The sequence below is a fragment of the Alternaria ventricosa genome, assembly GCF_023758065.1.
Source record: "Alternaria ventricosa strain BMP 2768 chromosome Unknown scaffold_4, whole genome shotgun sequence".
Lineage (NCBI taxonomy): Eukaryota > Fungi > Ascomycota > Dothideomycetes > Pleosporales > Pleosporaceae > Alternaria > Alternaria ventricosa.
In genome coordinates this window covers 886,976-913,914 of record NW_026055684.1, presented here as the reverse complement: position 1 = coordinate 913,914, position 26,939 = coordinate 886,976, and the positions used below count along the sequence as shown (strand labels likewise).

Sequence of the window (26,939 nt, the reverse complement as noted above, 5' to 3'; positions counted from 1 at the left end):
GCAAAGTCGTCAGAACGTTTCGTGGAAGCAGCTAGAGAAAACCTACCCGTATCCGGCGGTCTCGGCACGATGCGCAAGCGACTGATGCCCTGTGTCGAGGTTTCGAGGACTTCCCTTTCGTAGAACCTTTCTCCGATGTACTCTGCTCCTGCTTGCTGCCGGCTTTGGAGGCCGGTTCCGCTGAGCGCCGTTCGCTCATGTTATCATCGGTTGCTGCTGATCTTTCGTTGGCCATCGATGGTGTCGCTTCTGGTATGGACAGAGGATGTTGTGTCACAGACAGACGTCAGTAGGAAATTACACTAGTATGTCGTAAAGCGTTGTGGATGTTGTGGAGAGAGGAGTCGCACACCGCACAGCGAAGACGACTCTCAAGCCTAAACTCCGAGTCCCACGAGCATGAAGTGACCCAGGCCTAATCTAGCCCTAAACGTCAACCGCTAGATTTTGGGGAGGTTTAGGCCTTCAACTCGTGGAGGTGGGGCCCCGCAGTTTCACTGTACTGGGCGCCTCCAAGCTATGCGACCACGTTGGCTTTTGGCAAGCTTCTTCGTAAATCTAGCAACAGAATGACAAGTACCTAGTAATGCTGTCGGCTCGACATGCTCGGAACGAGCTGCGTACCGGATCTGACGAATGAGGACCCCAGAAGAGCGAGTGCTTGCAGAATCGAGAACACCGTGCTCAAGGCCAAACCTACGGCATGGCTTAATTTCCCTCTCCACACGCTCGTTAACCGGCATTGAGCCGATCTTTGCGGAGAAGCCTACAGTTGACGTAGGAGTGCATTGCGGATCACTTGGTTGGAGGAACAAGTCACTCTGTCGCTTCGAGGCCATCGTCACATGAACCTATGGCGTCAGTAGTTCGCATCTGAGCTGAGTCTGGGGCTGCTCTGCATTCACCCAAAGCCCAATTGCAAGCCATAGCGCAGCGTGGCGTTGTCCCTATGCGACGGTAGTCGGGAAATCGCGATTCGTGTTAGGGCAGAGTGAGACTTCGGTCCGGGGAACATGAGTCGGAAGACGTCGAGATGAGCGGGGTCAGGGCTTGCGATTGGGGTGGCGGAGTCTCGGAGCTTGTAACCATCGTGATGTTTGCTTCTTGGCGTTCTTATTGGGACTAGGAAGCGAGCATCCGAGCCTGCATTCATGAACGCAATCAGGCTAGCCATAGTCACTCTAGTTTGACACGCACACCAGGTCCTAGCGACCTGCGACAGAAGCCGTGCGCGATTGAGGGGTCTTGACTGCCGTGAAAGCTGGAAATCACCAATATTAACTTTCTTCCAAACCATTCGGGGTTGCCAAAGCGATGGGCACGCATGCTATGCGCGATGCAAATGAACCAAAGAGTGGCAGTTTGTGAAAAAGAAATTAAATGATGAACCCTGACGGCGAACGCCCAGCACGCTTGGATGCCAATGGAAAGAAAACAACCCGAAATCCGGGCCCAGATCCAGTACCAACAAGCGACGGTACGCCTGACCCATTGACAGATGTCAGCTCAGCCGCCTTTAGTCAACGTCCCATTCGTGGTCCCAGTTGCGAATATAGGGGCTCAAGCCATGCAGGTCCTTCATTGCCGTCGCCTTCACATCGCCGTTGCCTAAGAAAGCAAAACGGTTCTTGTATCTGTATACATAGTCGTAATCTTCCCAGCGCGGTGTCTTGATGGTTTTGAGGAAATGTATCGTCTGCATTGAATGAGTCAGTCGCGAACAGCTTTGTGCGGGGTTGATAGGAGATGCGCGCATAAGATCGGGTATGCGCGACACCACCGTCGATTGGGACAGGGATACATGGAAGGAAGCGCAACATAAAAGCTGGAGGGTACTTACGGCACCAGGCCACAGATAGATTCTGTTCTTGATCTGCCCGTTCTTGAACCAACTCCGGCACTCTTCTTGCCACACTGTCGTCTTGTGGAACTCATCAAAATGCGCGTAGATCTCATCTAGGGCGTCCTGCTTCACGCTCATAGCTTTGATGCCTTCGCTCTGCATCTTCTTCATGCACTTGGTGCTATACTCTACGGTTGTCTCGATCGACGGCAAGAGCGTGCCGTTACTCCACGTCGCGCCGGGTCCGACTATAGTGTAGAAGTTCGGGAATCGAGGAGCAGATACACCCATGTAGAGGTTCGGGCCGGTGGTCCAGTCTTCTTTGATGGATACGTTGGAGCCGTTGCGAACCGTGAAGGCGGGCTGGAATGCGACCTGGAAGCCAGTGGCGCAGACAATGGCGTCGAGCTTGTGGATCTTGCCGTCCTTAGTCTTGATTCCTTCTGGAACGACTCTTTCAATGCCGTCGAAGACTGGAGTTACGTTATCTTGCACTAAAGCCTCGAGAAAGCCGTCGCCAGGCGAGATGCGCCGGCAGCCAACGGACCACTTGGGGATTATGAACTCTTTCAGCTTCTCGTGGCCAGGTCCCATGCGGCGGTGCATCTCTTTGGTGATAACATCTTTGAACTGGTTCTGGAGTTCTGAGTTCTGCTGGTACATTCCGAATAAGCTATTGATCTCTGCTTCGATCTTCTTCCGGAATTCCAAGTGATACTCTGGGTCTTCCTTGAACTTGTTGATGTCGGCTTCGGTGAAAGTATACTGCCGTTGTCCAGGGTCAACGTCTTGCCCCTTCTGGAGGTCGTCGTTCAGTGCGCCGGCGCCGAAAGGAGGCGATATCCATGTCGGACTTCGCATGTATACCTCCAACCCCTTGACGACCTTTTGAAGTGATGGTACGATTTGGACGCTGGTCGAACCAACACCGATGACGGCAGCGTTGATGTTTGTGAAGTCGACGCTGTGATCCCAGCACGCGGAGTGGAGGACGGGACCCTTGAAGTCGTGAAGACCTTCAATGTCTGGCCATTTCCAGTTGTTGAGAATACCTGTTATTCGTTAGACCCATCGATGCAGCGCCTCTATAGCAACTCACCCGAACCGTTTACCAAGACGTGCGCCCAATCTTTCCTCATCGAGCCAGTCTTGGGATTTCTGATGGTAAGGCTGTAGCACCCATCCTCGTCGTTCCAGTTGGCTTGCTCGATCCTGCTGTTCAACTGCATGTACTTCTTGCTCCCATGTCTCTCGGCGAAGTTCTCGAAATAGCCCTGTATTTCCTTGCCCGACGCGAAGAAAGTCGACCAGTCGGGTTTCGGGTCCCAGGTAAAGTTGTAGTCATGCGATGGAATGTCGCAGGCGACGCCAGGATAGGTGTTCTCGTACCAAGTTCCGCCAAACTGTGCGTTCTTCTCGAAAAGCGTCAACTCCCAAGATCCAGGCTCAAGCATCTTCTCCATCTTATAGGCTAGACACAGCCCTGATGCACCCGCGCCAACACATGCCACTCGCAGCTTGGCTGGCTTCGAATGATATTGATCGAGGATTCTGTACGGTCCATCAACATGTGATGGTGGGTAGTCGTAGTTGTGGCCGTAACCGTTGACGTTCAGTCCGTTTGGCATCTCCGAGCCCCCCATCGTGGCGATTGCTCAGCCTGATATGTGCTATCAAGGGGAGGGTGATAGTTGCGCGATCACAGAGAGCAGTCGGGAAGTGAGAAGGACGAAATGTAAAGAGTATGCTGAGATGTCGCCCCAGAGTCAGTAGATAGAGCTTTGAAGATGCTACTCAATCAACATAAAGAAGATAGCGAGGCAGCCCGACCACTGTATCGGGGCGAACCAACATCTCTGGAGTGTTTAACCGCGCCTCGGATGTCTTCACACATCTTACTGTACACCTCCTCGCACGCCGGTTGGTGCATGGCATGCGGCATAGATTAGGCCGGTTTTCGCAGGCGCTGCGACCGGTACGAGAACGCGTCTGGGTTCGCGCACTGCCTTGCTGCACTAGCCAGGCCGAGATGCATGACTACGGTGATGCTTATGGCGGCATGATGGGTGTCAAGGGTGTGCATCTGCTGAGGGGTTGCGGATGTACTTACGCGGGGTCCTTCAGGTGCGATCCAGTATGAACTCAAAACTGACAAAATCACGCTTGCCTACTTTGGGTTGTGTGGGGAAGGCGGGGGTAGTCGGCAGGAGCGACATGTCATGAAAGCTGAGTTTAGTAAAGAACATTGATTCATGCAAAATGTAGTGTACACGCGTGATCTCATGATCAGGCGTCGGGTGTTGTCGTGTTCACGCTCCTCTGGTGTTAATCCCATTGCAGGTACTTTGAAAGTGAATGAGTGCCAGATGCGTCATGTTCGGATACAAAATGATCAAGAATATGCTGTCGCTGATATTGCGTGCAGATGATAACTATAGTACAGCGCTGTCTAGAGCCTAGACTTGCCCATCTTCTCAGCGTCTTTCTTTGCCCATTCTTTGACGACCTTCCTCATGATCTTCCCAGACTGCAACTTCGGCACCTCATCCACGAACACAATGCCTCCTACAAGCTGCTTGTGTTTTGCGACCTTGATCTTCATGTGCCTGTGAATGTCTTCTGCGGTTGTCTTCCCCTTGTGTTCGTCCTTAAGCGTAACGTATGCCCGCGGCCATTCCTGGCCATCAAGCGTGATACCAACGGCAGCCGCATCGGCGATTGGGTCGAATTCGAGGAGCACGGCTTCAAGTTCTGCGGGGGCCACTTGTAAGGCGTTGACCTTTATCAGCTCCTGGGTAGTGTTAGCACTGGCTCCAATCGTGAGTGTCGAAAGGCAAAAGTGACTCGCCTTCTTTCGATCAACTATCCAAAACCATCCGCCCTTCACGATAGCAACGTCTCCAGACTTGAGCCATCCATCTGGTGAGATGGATTCCTTGGTCGCGTCTGGATTGCGCCAGTAGCCAAGACATATGTTGGGACCACGGACGTGGAGCTCGCCTGGCTGTCCTTCGGGGACTTCGTTGCCATCATCGTCGAGAAGCATGCATTCGCAGTTGGGATCCAGCTGACCTACACTACCGGAGCTGTGGTTGATTAGAAGCGAGCGGCGAGATAGCGAGGACGTACTTACTCATCTACAGTACCTCCTGGCACGTGTATTGCTCCGCAAGTAACCTCCGTCATACCCCAGCCCTGGACGATCTCGCATTGTACCTTTTTGCTGATCTCATTCTGGAGTTCCTTCGATAGTGGTGCGGCACCGCACAGGATATCAGTCACACTACTAAGGTCATACTTCGCCGTCTCCGGTCTTTTGCTGAGCATGACCATAATTGGCGGTGCAACTTGCAGATGTGTGACTTTGTGGGTTTGAATTACCCGTAGGAACTCCTCATACTCAAACTTCTTCATGATATAGCAAGGTATCTGCAGCTTCTGCGCCATGGCTATGGTGTAGAGCTGCCCGTAAGCGTGATATAGGGGTAGGAACCCGATCCATGTTTCCTGAGGCCGAGTATCCGCGTTCCATGGCTTGTTGAGATATCTTATGTAGATGGTTTGTTCGAGGTTCGCAATCAGATTGTAGTGGCTTACTTCGACGCCCTTGGGTAGCCCGGTGGTGCCGGAGGAGTAGTTTACCGTCGCTGTTGTGGTGGTTGCTTCCTGTTCTGAAAGCTTCGGGAAATTGTATGTCTTGCTCTCAGCCGGGGACGGTAGCATGTCCCTCCAGTCTTTGCAGCCTTCGACCGGTGGGCAAGGCTCGTCTGAGAAGAGGAAGACGCGGCCTTCTGGAAGGCCGGCACCTTTCGCTGCTGCGACGGCTGCTTTGATGAGAGTTGGGTGCGCGAGAATGAACTTTGCCTCAGTATTCGCAACTTGGTGTATCATCTCTGGAAGCTGTCAGTATAATCCCTGCTGTTCTTGCATGATACTTACCAGAGACGGTGTATGCTGGGTTCGCGCCGCTAAAGATCCGCTTCGACCCCACAATTCCAAGGTAGGCTACGGGGACGAAGATGTGGTTTGGTGTGAAGATCATGACCACCTCGCATGGTTTACTCCCCATGCGATCCAGACCCAAGGCCAGTCGTTTCGACCATTGCAGCAACGATCGTGGTGTCAGGTGCTGGTCAGTATCTTTGGAATCGATCCAGATTGGCGTGTCTGAAGGCGCTGCTCCTTGAGGAAACAGATAATCGAGCAGGTTGCATTTCGGAATGTCAAGTACAGGGAATGGCGACGCGAACGGCATGGTGCAGGTGATGGTGGAAGTGGACGAGTATGTCAGGCTCAATCAGGGTAGATGGGGAAAGTGACACGACGATAATCGCTCTCAAGCCACACAGCGAAGAAGTCGGATGCATTCATGATGAGAGAATGGCTTATAGTGAGGATTAATCATGGAGGCGTTGATGCTGCAGCCGGTAGACGAGGTATCCGCGGGGGTGCACAGACGCGTCCGCTCCTCCCGAGGATATCGAACTCCACACACCGAGCTCCCCAGGCGCGTATGTACCCCATACAGCTCATCAACATGGCGCATCGCGAGACTGTTTCTCGCCTGCTATCGTACTGTCTCTTTCTTGACATCGGGGATTGACCATCATGTCTGAATTGAAAGACTTCAACCGCATGTTCAGCCTCGACGGCAAGGTCGCGCTCGTCACTGGAGGTAAGCAATACCACAATAGCCAACATGAACGCGTCTAATCCTTTCCCCTAGGCTCAAGAGGTCTCGGCCTTCATACTGCGACCGCGTTTCTTCTCGCTGGTGCAAAGAAAGTCTTCATCTCTGCGCGCAAGAACGAAGGCGAGCAAGGCATCGACCAAGCAGTCGAGAAGCTCAACAAGCTACCTGTGTCCGGTACAGCAGTCGGCGTCGCTGCCAATGTCGCGGACACAGAGGATATCGAGAGATTAGTCAAGAAGGTGCAGGAGACCGACGACAAGCTGGACATCCTCGTGTGCAACGCGGGAGCCACATGGGGAGGGCCGTTCGACCCGACACCAGACTGGTCGAGTAAGAAAGTACTCGACCTTAACGTTCGCGGTGTCTTCAACCTGGCGCGACTGTAAGTGCATCCGCTAGGAACGATATATGAGCTGCTCCTAACGCCAACAGCTTCGCACCTCTGCTCGAACGCGCCGGTACCCGTCAATCGCCCTCCCGCGTCATCATCGTCTCTTCCACAGCCGGCACGACCGTTCCCCACGTAGGCGAGCACGGCACCATCATGTACAGCATCTCCAAAGCGGCAGCCCACCACCTGTCACGGCAACTCGCTGTCGAGCTTGGGCCCAGGAATATCACAACCAACACCGTCGCACCTGGTTTCTTCCCCTCGAAACTCGCAAACGGGCTGATCGAGATGCTGGGCGGGCAGCAAGAGCTCGAGGACAACAATCCGCGAAAGCGATTGGGCGAGCCGGAGGACATTGCAGGTGTCATGGTATTCCTGTGTAGCCCAGCAGGAGCGTACATCAATGGGGAAGACATTGCTGTAGATGGCGGTATGAGACTTGCATCAGGACGCCATTCCAAGTTGTGAAGATATTGGATTGCATTCGACATCTGCCGTGTATCTACGTACTTTTCAAGCACCGTTCGTACCGTCTTTCTTGCCTCCTTCGAATCTACTTAACTGCTTCGCCATGCTAGTATGCGCCATCATCGCTCGCATGTTATCATCGCAAAACTCCGGTCCTGCATTGAAGTAGAAGTTGTTGCCGTTCACCTCCACTGTCAACCCCCAATGCTCGTCCGCAGTCTTCTTCACACCTTTCGCGTCCACAATATCGCCTCCGTCTACCAGTTTTACCACCGTATCGACCACCGTGTCCATGGGCGTGAAGTACTCCAGGGGGAATGACTTCCACTCTTCCTGGCTTAGGAGACCAGTGTTGACGGTTCCTGGACACGTAGTAAATGTGCGTATCCCCTCGTGGTGGTATGCGACAGTGATGGCGCGATTGAACTGTATAACGGCAGCTTTTCCTCCACTGTAGATTGGACAGAACTCTGATGGGTATAGTCCGCCACAAGAAGCCGTCATGACCAACACGGGATCCAAGTTTCTGTGCTTTGCCATGGCCTTGCGGAAGTAATGTAAAGCCAGGTATGATGTGTCGATCACCGCTTTCAAGTTGATGTCCACGCTGAGCTGATTTGGTGGTGGAGGAGGTGGACCATCTAGGTCATGTTTCGCATAGAAGTTGTCGCGCTCCACAATACCGGCGTTCGCGTATACAAAATCTAGCCTTTGAGATGGGTTGTAGCTGGCTTCGAATGCGGAGACAAGTGAAGAGTAATCAGTGACATTTGTCTGGTGAAACTGGGCATTTTTCAGCTTGCTAGCTGCTTGTTTGCCGGCTTCAGCATTCATGTCGAGAAGATGGAGTTCCCAGTCTTCGTGAGTCCGATTCGAGAGAGATGTTGCAACAGCTAGGCCCATGCCTGATGCTCCGCCGGTGATCAAAGCGACCTTCTTCGACATCTTGGGAGAAGCGTTCGTGGTCAAAACCCACTTTGGAAGTATTGCGTTTGTGAGAGGAGAGTCTGAAATCTGGGACAATCAGGAGTTTGGAAGCAGGTCGAACTAAAATAGCAATAGGAGTTGATATGTTAATTGCAATGTTGTGTGATATAGACTATTGGTGCGGTACTGTCTATCTGGGTGAGTAGCTCAAGCAGCCGCCTTTAGAAAACGCAGACACGTCCCGTGTGTTCCTTCTCCGCATTCACTAGGAAAGCATCTTCCGAGTTGACAGCTTGTAGTGATGAATGAATTGGCAATCCCTTGACATATCTCCAAGCATATCCGTCATGCTTCCTCACGTTACGGTTTGCTTCAGCGGTGACCATTTCCACTTTTACTTCAAAAGCCGATCGCACCTGCAACATGGATCACACTCATAGGCGTCGTCGCGAACTCTAGCTCTACAGCATCTGACATGACTCTCGTTCAACCTTTGCGTGTGATAGACATGAATCAAAGCTGTCGTACGCAGCTTCGCCATGGCCGTCACACAGCATGACGCGGGGCGATGCGGGGAAAGTGGAGACGCTGACTCGACGCGTGCACGCGCCGAAGGCACGGAAAACAAACCGCGAGCACCATCGCCATCATCCGGACACACGGTCTTGCGACACCACGTCGTCGCCAAGCTAACTTCTCCTCATGCAGTGTTACCTATGGCTGCAATGCGTTCGCGCAACCGACAGCAACCGCCACCAGGCTGCATACCTCCGGGGTCAAGACTTACCACATTAGTTAAGAGGTTCGATTACTTAGCCAGCGCTCCATACGCGTGCGCCATCTCTCGAGTACAAGTTTAACATACCCTTCTTGGGCCCTATCCTTCGTGCTTTCTTGCAAAATTCTTCCTCAAACTTCGCCCATCATGACACTACAATACTCTGCCAAGAACCTGCCAAAGCAAATCTTCATCAACAACGAGTATGTTGACTCGAAATCGCCAAAGAAGCTCACTCTACACAACCCCAAGAACGGCGAGCTGCTCGCAGACGATGTGCCCTTAGCAGGTGAACAGGATGTCGACGCTGCAGTTGATGCGGCGGACAAGGCGTTCCCAGCATGGAAGAAGATGAGCGCGAATCAGCGCCGAGGTATCCTGAATAAGTTCGCAGATCTCATCGAGCAGAACGCAGAGGGCATCGCACAGTTATCAAGAATCTCGCTCGGTGCGCCAGCAGCCTTTGGTGCTTTCGAGATCGGTCTTTGCGCTGAGGTGTGTACAGTTATCAACAACTCAAGAGTGGCTACTAACGATAGATCAGGTTTTCAGATACAACGCCGGCTTCATCGACAAGTTCGGCGGCGAGTCTTGGCCCCAGGAAGACGGCTTCCTCAAGATCGTTCGTAACGAGCCTCTCGGTGTCACCGCAGGCATTGTACCTTGGAACGGTCCTATTGGCACCATTGGCCTCAAGGCAGCCCCGGCACTCGCCACAGGAAACTGCTTCATACTCAAGCCCTCAGAAAAGACACCCTTCTCTTCGCTGGCTCTCGGTACGCTCATCAAAGAAGCCGGTTTCCCACCTGGTGTCTTCCAGATCCTCTCTGGAGATGGAAGCACAGGTGCTTTGATCGCAAGCCACATGCGCATCCGCAAGGTCAGCTTCACAGGATCCATCGCCACAGGCAAGAAGATCCAAGAGATGGCTGCAAAGTCTAACCTCAAGCGTGTCACTCTGGAGCTAGGAGGAAAGTCACCCGCCGTCGTATTCGACGACTGCAACCTCGACAACGCGGTTACCTGGACCGCCAATGCCATCACTGCCAACACAGGCCAAGTCTGCTTCGCCGCCAGCCGCGTCTATGTACAAGAGGGCATTTACGAAGCCTTCATCGAGAAGTACAAGCAAGCGATGAAGGACAAGACAAAGGAGATTGGCGACCCAGACGAGACATCAACAAACATCGGGCCCCTGGTCGACGAAGCCCAGTTCAAGCGCGTACAAGGCTTCATCGAGCGCGGCCAACAAGGCGGAGGCACCCTCGCAGTTGGCGGCAAGCGCATCGGCACGTCAGGCTACTACCTCGAGCCTACCGTCTTCACAGACGTCGATCCCACGTCTGAGATCCACTGCGAAGAGATATTCGGCCCTGTCTCCGTCGTCAAGTCCTTCAAGACGGAGGAAGAGATCATGCAGTTGGCGAACAACACAAACTTTGGTCTCATGGCTGGTGTGTTTACCCAGGATATCAACAAGGCGTTGCGCGTCGCAAGTGACTTTGACTCGGGTATGGTCGGTGTCAACTGTGTGAGCTTGATGTTCACCATGACACCGTTTGGTGGAAGCAAAGAGAGTGGGTTGGGCAGGGAGTGCGGCGTCCACGCGCTGAGGGCGTTCACGGAACCGAAGACGATTATGATAAACATGAACTACTAAGCCGATGGTTGACTGTACGGATGGTCCTTCAATAGGTACTTGAGATCTTTCCTTGCTTTCTCATCATCAGAGCGCTGGATATAGTAATGCATTCAAGAATCCTACGTATCCACACGCCATCGCTATTGATGGCATGTCATGTCATGTCCCATATCTATGGGATGATCTTGGCCTTCCTCATCCTGTCAAAAACAGTTCCCCATGTCTCCTTCGTACCCCTCTCCTCTGTGAACCCTGTTGAATACATCTTTGTCATATCGAATTGACGATCAAAGTCAAACTTGGTCATGAGCATGGACTCAGCAATCTGAAGTCCACGACCACCGTCCACATGGCCATGTTGCAGCCCATACTTCTTCTCCATTGCCAGCCATGTCTCCATGTTATCGTTGATGAACTTACGCACATCAATGGGAGCGGCACCAGGCCCAGTGGCTTTGAGGCCAAAGTAGGAACACAGAATAGGCCATTTTTGCTCCCAGTTTGAAGGTGTCTTGGAGTCGGCGACGTTGTAGGCCTCTCCCTTCTTGGTGTTGGGGGAGAGCGTGAGGTGTATGGTTTGGCGCGCAATCATGTCGCTGCTGCTGTCGTTACTCAGCGCTTTCCAGACTCCTTGGTTGCCAGGGAATGGGCATTCAGCACCCTCGCCATGGATCTCCTTGTAGAGACTCAGATAGATGCCCAAGGATGTACCCAGCGAGTAGAAGTTCTGGTTGGGCACATAGCCGATTATGAGGTCGGGACGAGTCTCGATCCAGCTCCATTTCTTGTCTTTGGCGTAATTGGAGATCCAGTCGTTCTGCGCGTGGTAGAATAGCATCTCGGCGTACGGGCTGGGTATACGGGGGTAGGATTCTTTGAGCGGCGGTGGAGGAAGTTTGGGCCCGGTGGTGCCTGGGGGAGCCACTTCATCGAACCAGGGAAGCGCAGCGAGGAGGTGGCAGCCGTCTAATGTATGTCAGTCTTGGGTGTCCAACGCCTTCGAAAGAATGGATAGGACTTACAGATCTTCGAGCCGATTTGCAACACAACGTATTCCAAGTTCGGGCACAGCTGATCCATAGCTGTCACGGCCTTGGAAAACATTTCCACAGCCTCGTCCAACTCCTTTTGTACGTCCATGCCCGCCTTGTACGCAAAGTAGTATACGTGCGTCACCTCTCTGATGTCAGGTATCTTCTCTACCAGCTCCTTGTTGAGACTCTCTTGGCTATGCGCGAGTAGGTCAATGCCAGAGACCAGGTTTAGGCGCGGGTCCTCTGGCCATTGCGTTTGGTTCGGAGCGAGGGGGCGGTTGTTGAGTCCATGAACCCGCTTCCATATGTTCTTCTTGGGATAATCAGAAAGGATCTCGTTGACGAAGGACCATCCTGCATGATCATTGTCGGTGTGAAGCTCATCTATAGTCTTTTGGGGGGTTTACTGACCGGTCACACCGGATGCGCCGAACACGACAGCTGACTTTGACATTCTTCAAGACGTGCTAAGGGCGAGCTTTGAAAAGAGTGAGGCCTCAAGGATAATGAAGCTTATAAGCAGGGCGAAGCGATAAGGCGCCGGCACGGCGTGTGTCAAAAACTAGCCCTTGTAGAGACCACATGTTGTCTCTTTGCATGGGCGACCAGTATGGAAGGTGGGGTTGCGATTGGGATTGCGATAGTGGAGACATGAAGTCTAGATGGATTCTCTCCTACGGGAGTTTTCCCATACTGCCCATGGGGTGTACTAAACGTCAGTAGTACGGACACCGGTGCGTAAGCTACCTACCGCGCGCATAACTTCAAACAGCCGCTCTACACTCTACAGATCATCAGCGCTCTTCTGAAGATCCCGCGTCGCATCACGAGGAATTCAGAAGGAGGCCCGGTCGCCTCGGCGGGCCATCCGGTACCCATGAGCTGTGGGGTTGCCGCGAGGAGCGCCCGAGAATATAGCCGTTTTCGAGTCATCCCAACCTCTTTTGGACGCGTCGCCGATTCATAATATGCGAAATCCCAGATCGAGGGGCCCGTTGAGTGTATGCGACATGTGCGTGGCGCGTCGACGTCTGATGAGGAGCTCACAGGACAATGTCGTGGTGGAGGAAGGAAAGATGAGAAGACGTGCCGAGACATTTTCTCAGGGTCTCCATGACGTCGTGACGCGCCGGGCGAGAAGGTTAGCTTCCCCTAACACTCTTGCGCAGCCAACACAGCACCACCGCATTATTGATATGTCCAACGCTATTCAAAAGACGGTGTGAGGACAGCCAGATTATTAATTAAGCTACAGAATTCTATTCTAGGTACTCAGTGGAACTCGTTCTTGTCCGCGTACACGTCGTTCTCGAGGAAGACCTCCACCTTGTCCGTCATCTTTGGTGTCAAATCCTCGCAATAGAAGATGCAGAGCAATCCTACGATACCAAAACTCAGACTACTGAGTGCCACGATCTTTAGCGCGTGCGCATAGCTCCATTGGAACGCCAAAGAAGCCGCGCCTAGTGCCTCTGGACTTGTACCTGGCACTTCGGCGATGGCGGCTGCGCCTAGGGGCAAAGCTGCAAGTAAAGCTTGCGCGTTCTCCAACGACATACCCGCCTTCACAGCAGCAGCGGGAACCGTCGCAGCAGCGCGAGTGGTCTGGGTGTTGGTGAGGATAGTGGTATAGATGGCCTGAGCCAGCGATCCTCCTGCGTAACGAGCCATACCCGCCAAGCCACCCGAGAAACCGAGATCTTGTTGTGGCACGCCAAGTTGTGTGAACGCGATGGACTCGTACTGTGCCCATCCGAAGAAAGAGGCGTTGATGCAGCAAAACACGATCATCAAATTCTGGTTGAACGGAGTGACAAGGCCCATTAAAGCGCCAAAGAACACCATGCCAGTCCAGGTACCGATCAATGTCCATTTCCAGTGTCCGATAACGTTGCCGAAAGCCATCAGGCATAGTGATCCGAAGACAAGGCCTACATTCGGCGGCAGTGTAAGCAGCAGTTCGGTACTCCGCGAGACGTTCGGGCCCAGGTAGAAGACATTGACCATTGTCGGCCAGATGATGTTGACCGAGTAGTAGAACATGGTGACGATGAACGCTACGATGAACGGCGCCGTGAATTCTCTTCCTTTGTGGCTCCGGAATAAGTGTGGCGGGCAGAGTTTGAAGCGTGTGTTCGAGAGCGTCTCCCAGACTCCAAATGCAGCGATCAGGACGAACCCGACTACCATGGGTGCAATGACGGTTACGTCTGAGCTTGGCTTGTATGTGGTGTTGATGATACCAACAAGCGCAAGGCAGATGCCTGGCACAATGAGTGCAGTGCCCACATAGTCGAGGCCTCGGACTGCCTCGGACCATGGAACGCCCTTGGGGTGCTTCGGTGGCTTGTAGAGCAAGAAAAGAGATATGAAGGATATGGCTTGAGCGATCAGACCAGCCCAGTATACCCACTGCCACGCATTGACGTCGATGGCGTACTGTGAACGAATGTCAGCTATTTTCCCAGCAGGTCGAAGGACTACACTCACTCTTCCAACAATAGGACCAATTATAACGATGAGGAAGACGAAACCGTCCGAGAGACAGATACCAATGTGCCGGAACTTGTTCGGTAGAAGTTCTGTAACAGTCAGACCCACTAGCATGTAGAACACGACGCAGCTCACTTACCAGGAATGCTGCACATAGCCATCTGCGCAAACCCAGCCCCAAATCCGGTGATAGCCAGTCCAGCTGTGAAGTGGTCTGCTCCTTTCGCTGTCGCTGTCACGATGAAACCGACGCAACAACACGCATTACCAAACAACAAGAACCACCTCCTTCCAAAAAGATCAGAGTTTGCGCCCGCAAGAAGGAAGCCAATCGCGTTCGCTGTTGTGTAAGCGGGTATGAACCACGCGCTCGCTGTCGGAGCACCGAATTGAATGGCAAGCCGAGACATCATCGCTGAGGTGGTGGGTACAGGCCAAAAGGAAAGACCAAAGGTCGAAGACAGGATGAAGATGACGAGCCATGTCTTTGGCGTTATGGTGGTTGCGTCTGAAGTCACGAATGTCTGTGGTGGTGTCGCTGCAACGGTCTCGATTTGCTCAATGTCTCTCTTCTCGTCCGACGGCCGGCGCAGCCCGCTCTCGTGGATGGCTGTTCCTACCATGATAGTCTGGTGAAAGGAAAGTCGCCTGATGCAGGTGCGACTTTGTGTAACTGGGGTGAGGGATCGTCGCAAAGAGCCCACTTATGGCTTGCATATATCCTTCGCTGGATTTTGTAGACAGGCACAAGTCACACCTCATCAAGCCACTGGTGCGATACCTAAACTTTCCCCCAGCCCCGCATCTCGGATACACAGAAGCACAACTAATTATGCCAGCAGGCTATTCTATTGGTTGGATTTCCCCTTCATTTTTCAGCATTCCATTGCACATTCTGGAAATCCGGGGTAGTGGATGTGGATGTGGGTATCCGAAATTGACTGCGGAGAAGAAGTACGCCACATCATGGCGCTTGGCTGGAAGTGGTATTGGGCGATAAAGGGGCGAGGATCGTCTTCACCTGGAACAACGTTTCCGTCGGTACTGAGCTACGCGTGAAAGCTTATTTCCGACATCCGTGCGTTCACGTCGAGACCACTGCAATGGCTATCATAGCACATGCGAAATACAGTATGCATTGTAGAACATGAGCTAGACAAGACCGACATGTGACACCACGAGGTTGAAGTCCTGGAATTGGCCAAGGGTTGGGCTGGTTTGTTTGTGCTGAACAGTTTCTCAGTCGGCAAACCGTGCATCTTCATCAAGGCATGGAAGAGACATGGTGGGATAATTCAGTGTGAATATTATCCAGTCGCAGAGAGATCATGTGTAGGTAAACAGATATGGTAGTCTTTCGCTCCAATCCACTACAACGACTAGTACCCTGCATCTCGGACTATGTCCAGACAGCGCTCAGACTATGCATCCACTCTACGCGTAATCCCATCCGTAGCATCGCAATCAGGAATCGCTTTTCCAAAGCAAATCATATCATGCCTAGACTCTTTTCATCAGCAAATCAGTCCACACTAACCACCACCCTCGCCGACATTACCCGCCAAAGAAATTGAAGAGAGATAGACTCACCCAGCCATGACCTGGATGCCCTTCTCCAGATCCATGAACTTCTCCGCATCCGGCATGAGCGCAGCCCGGTACTCGTCACTCCCGGCAAAAGCCTCCCAGTCTTCCCACTTCTTCACCCAGATTTGACTGCAAGCATCGTAGTCTAGTAGATCCATGCCCAAGCTCTGCAATTTGGCTTTGAGGTCTGGTGATTGGTAGTGCTGGACGTAGCGTTGTATCTTGACTGCGTGGAACTTCTTGCATGCGACGGTGAGGTCGGAGTGGATGTGGTTGTAATGCTTCTTGAAGATTTCATCGGTCACGTCGGGGTGTTTGCGAAAGAAGAAGGAGAGCTTTATACAGGCTGGCAGAAAGCGTCAGCACATAGTATCATGTAGTAGCGAGGATAGACGGACGCTGGTAGTTCTCTTGTACGTCCCACTCAAACTCGGGGTTTGCGAAATCATGCTGTTGACGTGTTAGTCGTATACAATGGAAAGCAAGAGCGGGCAGATTACATCGATAGTCTTGCAGGCCATGTTAGCGCGTAGTTGGTGATCGTGTAATAAAGATGAAGGCTCTGGGGTTGTCGTCTCCTAGGACGTAAAGTACCTGTGTATTCCACAAGTACAGCCACTAACAGTGACCGTGCATAACCGACGGAGGAAAGACGAGCAAGCCAAGTTCAGCGTGCGGGGTCTAGTGTGAGGCGGTACTACCAGTGGCACTATCGAAGAAGGCTGCCTAATGTCATGTTGTACCAATGATCGTTCGTCAGTGGTACGTGCACCTCACGGTATGTAGGCACAGTGGTGAAGATACTTGTTCTCACGCTTGGTTGATATCGCAGAGTTCATGCTGTACTAAATAGATAAAGTGTCTAGAATACAACAACCTGCCTCTTCTCAGCTTTGCCAGCCTCCATGTCCGCCACCATCTGAGGCAAGTCATCAATTTTGCGGAACTCGACTTCTGGTTGTATACTGCGGAATGTCAGAAACTCTATCGGTACATTAAAGGAAGCAACATACCTGTGCTTGCCGGTGAAGTCCACGGCCTTCTTCATTCGCTGCGGAATACCCGTGCTGTCGGCCTTGATGCGGTATCGTCCCGTTGTCAAATCGAAAGTGTTGATGAAGTCGAGTCCCTTCGGTGCGATTCCAATGACCATGAGTAGTCCACCCGTTCTCAGGACATCCGGTGCGCCGGCGTATGCTGCATTTGATGCGCTGTAGACCGCCGCTGCGTGGCATCCTTTGCCTCCGGTGAGCTTCTTGATCTCTTCGAGATAATCCTTGTTCTTCATGGAGTTGAAGACAGCTTCTGCGCCGACCTTCTTCGCCACATCGAGTTGGTTGTCGTTTATGTCGAGACCGATGGTCTTGATACCCATCTGCATCCTGTCAGTTTCCATGCGTAGCGCGGCTTCCTCCATATACTCACGGCTTTTGCGTATTGTATCGCGTACTGTCCAAGACCACCGCACCCGATGACCGCCAGCCAATCGCCCGCCTTCAGCTCACAGCTGTCCACTGAGTGGAATGCTGTGATACCCGCACAAAACAGCGGCGCAGTTTTACTCATATCGAGGTTTTCGGGTAGCTTGACTGCGTTTTGCCAATCAACGACCGCGTACTCGGCGAAGTACCCATCCGACACAAAACCTTGTAGTTTCTGGTTACCCGTCTCGCATCGCATGTTGTGGATCATGCACCCTTCGCATTCGAAACACGCGCCGATGAAGTAGTTGAACCCGATAGCATCGCCGACTTTGAAGCCTTTGTCACTGGCTTCTGATCCGATGGACTCAATGTAGCCGACTCCTTCGTGGCCTAAGGTAACGTTGTAATCGGGCCTCATGGCCATGAGCAGGTCTGAATGACATAATGACGCTGACTGTATCTTGACTAGGAACTGATTTGGTGCTTCGGTGGGTTTCGGCACGTCATTTACGACGACCTTTTGCTGCTTGCTGGATGTCTCGTCAGTCTCATACTCAGTGAGGATTACCTAGGTGTTATGTGCTTACGGATCCCACTGGCCGGCTTTCATGATTGGAATTGTCCTGATGTCTCTTGCGTGGCTTCTGGTATAGCTTGAGGACTATGTTGGATCCAAAGAAGAGTATAAATACCTAGTCTGCGCTTCCCGTTCTCTCTACCTATGTATGCAACCGGTTGTGAGGCGCGACAAAACAGGAAAGACTGCAGGGATTGTGCTGCGAGTCATCCCGACACCATGAGAGCACCGTTGCTGACTTGGCCTAGCTAAGCCGTTCATACGGAAAAAGGTGGCCGACATGGCGCGCTGGCTGAGAACGTTTGGCTAGAGGTGAAGCTTGGAGGATGCTGGGTGCGTGGCGCGCGGGGAAGGAAGAAGCGGGGTCCAGACGTCTAGCTCGACTAACTTCGCGCGACTTCGTCTTGCATTCTACGCCGTGCGTCCACGGCGAGTTACAATACAGAGGCAAAAAAAGATGTTACACTACGTGTACGGGTTGTGATTCGAGGTGCGGGATGGTGGGTGGCAAAAGTGTCCTATGGTCGTATGTACAAGTTCTGGCAATCCTACGTTTTATGACCCCAGCAAGAGCTCATGAGAACTTCAAAACCAGATGGGTGATCGAACACTACGTCCCAGGCTAGACGTTCATAGATTAGACCATCGTGCTCTACAAGAGTTCACAGCGCACTGACAGAGCAGACGGAAAACACTCATCACGCACGAAAACCAAAAGTTCGGGCAGACGTCGCATACGACGGTCGTTCTTTTTCATAGTGCCTTCATCGATCTACACCTATTTACTGCTGACACTACGTCTACTCCGCTACATCTTCCTTCCTTCTTACTCTTAAACGTAGTGATACTTGATCGTGATGCGGGGAACGCACATAGCCTTGTATGACATGGGAGCAGTGAAGGGAGCAACGTAAACTGGAGATGTAGGCTGAGCGGGAAGAGCGGCGACACTGGAGGAAGCAGCAACGCCAGGGTAACCAGCAGCGCCAGAGTAAGCAGCAGCGCCAGAGGGAGCAGCAGCACCAGAGGAAGCAGCAACACCGGAGGAGGCAGCAACGCCGGAGGAGGCAGCAGCGCCAGAGGCAACAGCAGCGCTCGAAGATGCAACAGCGTTCGAAGAAGCAGCAGCGCTCGAGGATGCAACAGCGGCAACGCGAACGGACGAGGCGACGGCAGAAGAAGAAGCGCTGGGCGTAGGTGTGGGAGCGGCACACAGAGGAGCGGCGGCATTGAGCTTTCCAACGGCCCAGTTCGAGGCGTCTTCGGTGTACTTCTCAAAGTAGCTCAGGTGCTTCTCGACGTCGTCGCCGTTAGCGCAGATCGGGTCTCCCTTAGAGCAGTAAGAGCGCAGGACGGGTGCGAAGCGGTTCAGGCGCGCAAGAGAGGTGGCGTCGCGACCATTCTTCTGTAGATCAGAGCCGTCGAGAACGTTGTATGGCATGTTAGCCTCGTGCTTGACATCGCCCCAGAGGAGAGCAGCAGCGACTAAATTACCACATTAGCACAGTCCAATGTTCGAGTGTGTTATGTCAAGGATACTTACTAGCGTTACCAGGAGCCGCGGCAGGGTCGAGACCAGTGGTGATCTGCGAGCATCCACCAGGTCCAGCAAGGACATCTCCCATGATCCAGGCACCCTGAGAGAAGCCATTGAGGATGAGGTGCGTGCACGGGCACTTCTTGTTGAAAGCAGTGATCTGGTCAAGACCGTTGCGGACTCCCTCGCCAATTTGTTTGCAGTAGTCGCCGCCGTACGGGAACACGACCTCAATGTAGTCGCAGGTCTTGCCCTCAGCCCTTAGCTTGGCGCACGTAGCGTCGGCGAAGGGGAATGTACGGTAGTCATGGTACGGCGCAGTGTTACCGCGGGCCATGAAGATAACGGCATCGGCGCAGGGGGCGTCGAGCTTGGGGGGTGGGGAGTTTGGGTCTTGAGCGACGGCGACGGCGGCGGCAGCGCTGAGCGCGAAGACGGTGCGGATGATCGAAGACATTATTAAAGATTAAAGAGTGTGATATTAAATGATTTTTTGAAACGAGTGTAAGGGTTAGATTGCGAGGTTGAAAGACCTGTGAGGAGAAGGAAAGTCCTCTTGGCTCCGGGGGAACAGTTTAATATGAGCGTTCATCTTGCATTTCTGCCGAACTGGGCGTCGAGTCGGCTCGAACGGGTGGAAAAGGGATACGAGTTGGATCCCTTTTTGGGTGAGCTATCTACCTTGGGTCGTGCGCTAGCAGGAGCGCGGACAAACATCGTATTGTCGAGATTGATGCTGACCATGAGGTTTTCGAGCATGGCCAAGGAGCCGGACGTCCCCTTCATGGATACCTAGGTACTGTCAAACTCTGCCATTTTTGCGAAATGGGTCAACGGGACACCTGAGACGTTGCTGTCGAGGTCTGCATTGAGGCTAGCTTATAGCTCATGGGATCAAGCAGGAACCAAGAAAACCTTGGAAATGCTAGCGTGCGTGTCAATGCTTAAGCGATCCTCCACATACGAAGGGATACGCGGTAGAGATTGAACCCCTGAGCTTGTCTTAGATAAGACTTCGTGCACGTTTACCCGACTAGCCCGAAATGTATTAGCTCTCACCGGGACCCTCGAGGGCTGCCGTGCCTCATGCCACATTCGACAATCTAGATGCACTTTACTTGTTGGATGCAGTCAAGTTTCACAACTCCACTTGTGCCAGTCTGGCGCCACGCCCATCGCAGCGAGGAAGAAGTCAAGACTTTGTGTATTGCGAGTAACTACTAAACATTATCCCAGTCGAGATGGACAAAGGGAGCCTGGACATACCAAGAGCATATACTGAGCACACGCGTCGTTCTCTTCCTCGATGAATAGGTCTTCTGACAGTATGAGTGCGTTCCAAGGTTGTCTGGGACTTGGATGTTCATGAAGCACAGAAGAGCCCCGGATCTGCCGCTCTGGCCCCACTTATGCCGACTATCCTTTCAAAGATTCCTGCATCAACTTCGACGGGGTTCCGTCGTTATGCGGACTTGATGAGCCCTTCAAACGATCGGGACCTTTCTCACCAAGAAGACAGATTATCCACATGCACGTGTATCTTAAGCCGTCTTTCCCCGGCATTTCCAGACGGGTATTTGTTCGGTTTGCCACAACAATACGAGATTATGCACTTCTCTGGCAGCCACTGCATGTGTCGCTTCACTTATCGCCTCGAAGATCCACTCTTCTATCTTTGGCCTGATGTGGTTAGCAGTGCTTTGTTGATCCCCGAAGCTTTGGCCCTGCCTTGGGTCTCGAGAAGCTTGGAGGATTTGGAAGATTGCACAATATTGTTGAGTGGAAACATTCGACTCCTGCACAAGACCCAGCAATGCTTGACAGATGAATGGTCGTATCGGATGAACGACCCATGATCGTGTCACGCAAACGGCCCCGAAGTAACGTATCAGCGAAGTCGATACCACTGAATCATATGTCAGCTCGTGTAGCCGTCGCACGGTTCTTTCCAGCAGCCACACTAGGAATTTTCCGCCAGCCATACCGAAGATTTCGCTCAGGTTTCCTAAACTGTTATGCCAACCAATTTTTGACTAAGAAACCTCTTACTAGCATGCCTAAAATCGTCGTTCTCAGGGACCAAATGTCGAGGTTCTCGGGTCTACTGCGTTCAACAGGAGAAATAGCGTACAAGAGAGGCCAGGCAATAGAGCTCATCGCTATTTCGCAGTGTAATATCACCAGGAAAAAGATAGTTAGCTGGTTCGAGGAGAAGGTGTTTCAAAGAAGCATGTATCGATATCATCGACCGTTTCACGCCACGTACGACTCCAACGACTGGTGGATTGATAGTTCAGATGAGTTGAATCCGATAGATGAACACGATTACCGGATCGATGCGACCGAGGGACATGACGAGGTTCTCGATGTCTCAGCAGATAGTTACGAGGAAAGCCCGGAGTACGAGTTTTACAACGTGCTGTGGATTCAAAGAGCTGACGACAACATTGCACACAGAGCTGGGTGTGGGCGCATGTTTAGTCAACACTGGGAAAGCAACAAGCGAGAAGAGACTAAGATTACTCTAGGTTAATGATCAACATTTGGTAGTGACCTGTTCCGCCTCGTCACGATGTACCTCAGGTGCAACTGCATCCACCCAGATGAGTTGTGGGTGCTGTTTCTATACCACAAGACGACGCATATGGGTTGGCCAAATGTGCATGGTCAAGCTACGGCTACTCCGACAACACGTATTTCACACCCTCAGCAAGATCTTCATAGAACTGCTTCCTCGGCTCATCGAGTTTGGGCGAGGGCCAGGCGAAGAAGAAATGTGGATAGTCATCGTAGTAGTCGAGTTTGGTAGGTACCCTACGGCCACGTTAGTAACAACCTGCAACGAAACAGAAAACCTACTCCGCATCATCGAGCATATACTTCATAAGCACGCCGTCATCTTTTAGTGTATCTTGCCCCGCAACGACCATGTACACCTTCTTCAGGTTCTTGACCCCAGGATGAAGTAGTGGTGATCCATATACATCAGTCGGCGGAGCACCGAACGCGTCCCAAAAGGCTCGCATTGCCCCCGCGGTATTGATGGTGTGCTGATCATGCTCCTCCATTGATGTATAGCCCTCCCGGAGTATCTCAGGAACACCATCTGGATGGACAGTCGCAGGAATAATGGCGACAACACCAACAAGCTCGCCTGTTCTCTCGTGCTGGCCTCTCAGCGCAGTTGCAAAAGCCAGTTGACCTCCCGCGGAGACTCCCGCAGTGAGGTACCTGCCATAAGCGGTGTTGAGTCGCTTTGAATTGGCCAATGCCCACAAAAAGGCCTTGTAGCACTCATTCATCAGCCCAGGATGTTTGTTGTCCGGGGCGAGCCCATATTCAACAGATACAACCACTATGCCACCGGCTTTCGAGATTGCTCTGCTAAATGGGTCGTCGCCGTTGACATCGCCCATAGCCCAACCACCACCATGATAGTACATGCACACTGGCTTGCCACCGGTATAACCATCGGGTGTGTATATGCGCACTTTGGTCCCGTCGTCGGTGACTGTGTCCTCGGTCTTGACGGAAGGGTCGGGCGCAGGGAAGGTATATTTCGAAGCCATGAGGCCACCGTATCGCGTGAACTGCTCGGTCATACTTGAAATCGGCGGCTTCAGGAGCATGCGCTCGCCGAACTCTTCTTCGAACTGCGCAAACTTATTAGAACAGCCTGATGCACATCCTTCCACTTGACATACCTCAAGCCATGGTTTCGCGAATTCCTCGTTAGCCATGTTGCCCTAGATTGATGTGTAAACAATGAACAACCCCTCCCATATCGGAAGCGATGCTGTATAAAGCCCGACGCCCCAACAAAGGTTGGCGTCATGTCGTGTCAACTGGCTGTTCATCTCGACTCACGTCGACACGTAAAGACGTCAGGGGTCCAAGCTCCCCATTCGTCGCCTGTGCTCCCCACGCTTAAAGACTTCCGGCTCCCCCGCCAAAACAACATCGCCTCGGCTGGGCCACATATCGCGACGCGTCGGCATCGACCGTGCAGCGAGTCATGTCTGCTATATGCACGCGTAGACGTTTGATCTTGAAGTTTGATCGTCTTCACTTACCTCCATAGCATTACTCACGACCTAGGAATCTCCAAGATGGTCTCGAACATCGACATCAACAGCAGCCCAGCCTTCTCGCGTATACCGCCGTGGGTGAAAGCGAAACTTCGTCCGATCGCAATTGAGAAGATCCAGCAGGTATACGATTGGGTCGAGACCGAGTGCATACCGGCCGAGCGCATCTACAAAGCCCAACTCAAGGAGAGCAAAACGCGATGGGAGACACCAGCCATTATTCATGACCTTCGAAAGAAGGCAAAAGCGCAAGGATTATGGAATCTCTTCCTACCGAACCATTTTGTGGAGAGTCCAGGCCTCACCAACCTGGAGTACTCATGCTGCGCTGAGATTATGGGGAGAGTGTACTGGGCAGCGCAGGTAAACTTCTCCAGATCCACCCACCCTGAACATTTTCTAACACCTCTCCAGACGATGAACTGCCATGCCCCCGAGACCGGAAATATCGAACTCCTCGCCAAGTACTGCACACCGGAGCAGAAGAAGAAATGGCTCCACCCCCTCATGAACGGCGACATGTCGTCCGCATACAGCATGACCGAGCCCGACGTCGCCTCATCGGACGCAACCCAAGTCGGCATAAAGATGGAAATCACCGACAAGGAAGTCATTATAAACGGACGCAAGCTATACGGCAACTGCCAGTACAACCCAGAAATGCAGCTCTTCATCCTGATGGGCTGTTCAGATCCCACGAACGCGAACGCCTGGAATAGACACACAACGCTGGTGGTACCGGCGAACAGTCCCGGGCTGAAGCAAGTCAGGAACCTGACCATCATGGGCTATGATTGGGCGCCGGAGGGACATGGCGAATACATCTACGAGAACGTGCGTGTGCCGCGCGAGAACATCATCCTCGGTCCTGGCCGCGCGTTCGAGATAGCACAGGGACGATTGGGGCCAGGTCGTATACACCACTGCATGCGCTTGATCGGCCAAGCAGAGCGTGCTTTCGAACTCGCGCTCGTCCGCTGCATGGAGCCGCGCAAGAAGCCACGGGGCAAGTTCATCGGCGAGTTCGACAGCAATATCGAACGCATAGCAGATATGCGCATGACGATCGATGCTATGCGACTTGTTGTGCTCAATGCGGCAGATACAATGGATCTTCAAGGCAACAAGGCAGGTAAATACGCTATCGCGCAGAGCAAGATCATGGTTCCGAATGCGCTTCTCAAAGTCATCGATGAGGCTATGCAGATATATGGTGGCCAAGGTCTGACGCAACATACGCCGTTGCCGGAGCTGTGGACGTATGCTCGTTTCGTGAGGGTGGCTGACGGTCCGGATTCAGCTCATCGACATCAAGTTGGGAGAGATCAGATGAAGACTGCGCAAGGGTTTAGGAAGAGAGCCGAGGGGTATACAGAGAGGTATAGGGAGCTGTGTAAGAAATGGGGGTTGGAGCCAGAAGAGTTTTGGGGCATTCTATAGTAGCTGCATGTGCTTATTCTGCGTGCGAAGGAAAGCAATAATGTCCACATCCATGCCTGTCCCACGGTGTGCAATTGTGTCCTTCAAGTATTATGTTTCGTGAAAACCTGGAGGAATGCCATCGCTGAGCACATGGAGGTTCATTAATCGCGTATCTACGTATTCATCTAGCAAAAGAAACCAAAACGGGTATCATATCCAAGACCCAAACTCCATAACCAACGTCTCTCATGTATCTATAAGCCAATCCGTCAATCATACTGCAATGGGGGGCGATCCAAAGCTCATATTATCGTCATCATCGAAGAAAGAAGCTGCATCCTGCGTCGACATGAAGAAGTCGTCAAAAGACACGCTTGGTCCCGAGCCCACTGGAGAGGTTTTCGCGTGAGCGATAGGTACGCATTGCCTCTTTACTGGTGGCGCCGGGGTCTTCAAAGGTATCGGCGAAGCTTTCCTCTTTACACTGGGGCCAGACATGGACATCGGCAGCTGAGAGGCTCTGAGCTTAGCAAGTTCAGCATCGAGTCCCGATGCAAAGGGACCTGGTTTGACACATTTACCCGCTACCTTCTTGGACGATGATAATGGCCTGCTTGAGTTCGCAGTCGCAGAAGGACGCGGTGAGTACTCGATGGGTGTAGGGAGGCTATTCATCCGCATGTGAGGCATCAACGGGGTGGCCAATTGCGGAGGAAGAGGCAAAGACGTCGGCTGTGGTGAGGGTCGAGTAATATTTGAGTATCCCTGGAGCGGTACAGAAACTATGCCGGGCAGATCATGCTGTATAGTAGGAGCAGATTCAAATATCGTTTCCTTTGCATCCGGCTCTTCATCGAGATCATCTAGAGAAAAGTCGAAGTCTTGGGTCGAAATGGGGGGAAGCGTATCAATAGTCGGAGGCGATACGATCGCTGGGGGTCTGACTGGGTCTTCTACCGTCGGGGCTGCTTCTGAAGCTAGCTCTCGCGAGATCTGCGTGCTACTTTCGAGAAAGTCGTCCCAACAGTCTGTCGGTGGTAGTGGTAGGTACCGGCTCTGCTTCGCGACTGGTGTAGGTTCAGTTGTGACGGAAGGGTTTGACTTTGAGGCCGGGAGTCCAGGGAGTTTGAAGCCGGGATTCTTATTTGTGGGAGGCTTCACTTTGACGGCGGGAAGGGTCGGTTTCTTGAATGAACCCGCGGGTGGCACACGACCAGGTATGGAGGGCAGCTTAAACCCCGATTGTGATGTGTCTCGTGGCGTGCTTGACGGTGTATAGTCTACGGCTACACGGATGGGAAACTGCGTCCGCTGAAAAGGGTGCTGGTCTAGATTCTTATACTTTGCAATGAATGGAACCCGCGTCAGGAAAGTCTTAGTTCCCTGTAGCTGCCCATCCAGAACCAAGCATTCCAGTCGATCGTTCTCGCACCTTAGGACTCGCAAGTGTTGGCTCTTGGACAGTTGACTGCTTGTGTTGAGATCCCGGAGCAGCATGACAATGCAGCCAACTTTGATTCGCAGTCGATGCGGAGGTAGGCCCACTGGATTCAGCTTATGCAACAGCCCGAGTGACGGGTCCCAGTCTGGCGTCTTAAGCGAAAGATCTTGTGACAGCATCTCGAGCAGAGGCTCGGGTAACTTGTCCAAGACAGTCTCGATGGCTTTATTGATGGGGCCATGGGTGCGGGTGAACTCGCGGTCGTCTTTGACAGCAGCTGGTCTAGGAGAAGGGGTCGGCGCGGCGGGTGGGGCAGGTTCGATCGAAACGGCAGGCGCAGGAGGTGGCAGTGTGACAGCCTGTGGTTCCTCTACTGGATCCGACATGACCATATCGTGTGCTTCGAGTAGCGTGTCGTCGTCGAGATCATCGTCAGGCCATTGTTCTCCACACGACACATTCGCGCTGGGCAGCTCGAGGCCCATGTCTTCATCGTCGTCGTCCCATGGCTCCTTCTCAATTTCTTCAGCGATCTCGTCCATCTTCTTGATAAGCTCCAAGTCTTTCTTGCGCTTCTCTTCGTCCTTCTTCTTC

At 52.6% G+C, this 26,939-nt stretch overlaps 10 protein-coding genes across 10 annotated transcripts; 3 read left to right on the top strand and 7 right to left on the bottom strand.

Annotated features, from left to right (window-relative positions):
- Window positions 1-1,516: 1,516 nt before the first annotated feature.
- Window positions 1,517-3,486, bottom strand: J4E93_002979 (uncharacterized protein; the record flags this gene model as incomplete). The annotated part of the gene is made up of 3 exons (XM_049340919.1): window positions 1,517-1,696; window positions 1,841-2,895; window positions 2,943-3,486. 3 exons carry the CDS (start codon window positions 3,484-3,486, stop codon window positions 1,517-1,519), a joined length of 1,779 nt encoding a protein of 592 aa, XP_049201801.1.
- Window positions 3,487-4,292: 806 nt separating this feature from the next.
- Window positions 4,293-6,098, bottom strand: J4E93_002978 (uncharacterized protein; the record flags this gene model as incomplete). Its single annotated transcript, XM_049340918.1, has 4 exons — window positions 4,293-4,634; window positions 4,692-4,929; window positions 4,977-5,736; window positions 5,783-6,098. 4 exons carry the CDS (start codon window positions 6,096-6,098, stop codon window positions 4,293-4,295), a joined length of 1,656 nt encoding a protein of 551 aa, XP_049201800.1.
- Window positions 6,099-6,451: 353 nt separating this feature from the next.
- On the top strand, window positions 6,452-7,395 carry J4E93_002977 (uncharacterized protein; the record flags this gene model as incomplete). Its single annotated transcript, XM_049340917.1, has 3 exons — window positions 6,452-6,518; window positions 6,570-6,918; window positions 6,969-7,395. 3 exons carry the CDS (start codon window positions 6,452-6,454, stop codon window positions 7,393-7,395), a joined length of 843 nt encoding a protein of 280 aa, XP_049201799.1.
- A 45-nt stretch (window positions 7,396-7,440) lies between these two features.
- J4E93_002976 (uncharacterized protein) lies at window positions 7,441-8,340 on the bottom strand (the record flags this gene model as incomplete). Its single annotated transcript, XM_049340916.1, has 1 exon — window positions 7,441-8,340. One exon carries the CDS (start codon window positions 8,338-8,340, stop codon window positions 7,441-7,443), a length of 900 nt encoding a protein of 299 aa, XP_049201798.1.
- A 907-nt stretch (window positions 8,341-9,247) lies between these two features.
- Window positions 9,248-10,760, top strand: J4E93_002975 (uncharacterized protein; the record flags this gene model as incomplete). Its single annotated transcript, XM_049340915.1, has 2 exons — window positions 9,248-9,595; window positions 9,645-10,760. 2 exons carry the CDS (start codon window positions 9,248-9,250, stop codon window positions 10,758-10,760), a joined length of 1,464 nt encoding a protein of 487 aa, XP_049201797.1.
- A 154-nt stretch (window positions 10,761-10,914) lies between these two features.
- Window positions 10,915-12,230, bottom strand: J4E93_002974 (uncharacterized protein; the record flags this gene model as incomplete). Its single annotated transcript, XM_049340914.1, has 3 exons — window positions 10,915-11,708; window positions 11,765-12,130; window positions 12,188-12,230. The coding sequence occupies 3 exons, from the start codon at window positions 12,228-12,230 to the stop codon at window positions 10,915-10,917; spliced, it is 1,203 nt and encodes a 400-aa protein (XP_049201796.1).
- An 818-nt stretch (window positions 12,231-13,048) lies between these two features.
- J4E93_002973 (uncharacterized protein) lies at window positions 13,049-14,424 on the bottom strand (the record flags this gene model as incomplete). The annotated part of the gene is made up of 3 exons (XM_049340913.1): window positions 13,049-14,215; window positions 14,267-14,358; window positions 14,409-14,424. 3 exons carry the CDS (start codon window positions 14,422-14,424, stop codon window positions 13,049-13,051), a joined length of 1,275 nt encoding a protein of 424 aa, XP_049201795.1.
- Window positions 14,425-15,855: 1,431 nt separating this feature from the next.
- Window positions 15,856-19,851, bottom strand: J4E93_002972 (uncharacterized protein; the record flags this gene model as incomplete). Its single annotated transcript, XM_049340912.1, has 7 exons — window positions 15,856-16,202; window positions 16,255-16,306; window positions 16,728-16,821; window positions 16,870-17,231; window positions 17,282-17,810; window positions 18,730-19,342; window positions 19,401-19,851. 7 exons carry the CDS (start codon window positions 19,849-19,851, stop codon window positions 15,856-15,858), a joined length of 2,448 nt encoding a protein of 815 aa, XP_049201794.1.
- Window positions 19,852-22,072: 2,221 nt separating this feature from the next.
- J4E93_002971 (uncharacterized protein) lies at window positions 22,073-23,134 on the bottom strand (the record flags this gene model as incomplete). The annotated part of the gene is made up of 3 exons (XM_049340911.1): window positions 22,073-22,208; window positions 22,254-23,047; window positions 23,099-23,134. 3 exons carry the CDS (start codon window positions 23,132-23,134, stop codon window positions 22,073-22,075), a joined length of 966 nt encoding a protein of 321 aa, XP_049201793.1.
- Window positions 23,135-23,503: 369 nt separating this feature from the next.
- Window positions 23,504-24,922, top strand: J4E93_002970 (uncharacterized protein; the record flags this gene model as incomplete). Its single annotated transcript, XM_049340910.1, has 2 exons — window positions 23,504-23,845; window positions 23,897-24,922. The coding sequence occupies 2 exons, from the start codon at window positions 23,504-23,506 to the stop codon at window positions 24,920-24,922; spliced, it is 1,368 nt and encodes a 455-aa protein (XP_049201792.1).
- Window positions 24,923-26,939: the final 2,017 nt, after the last annotated feature.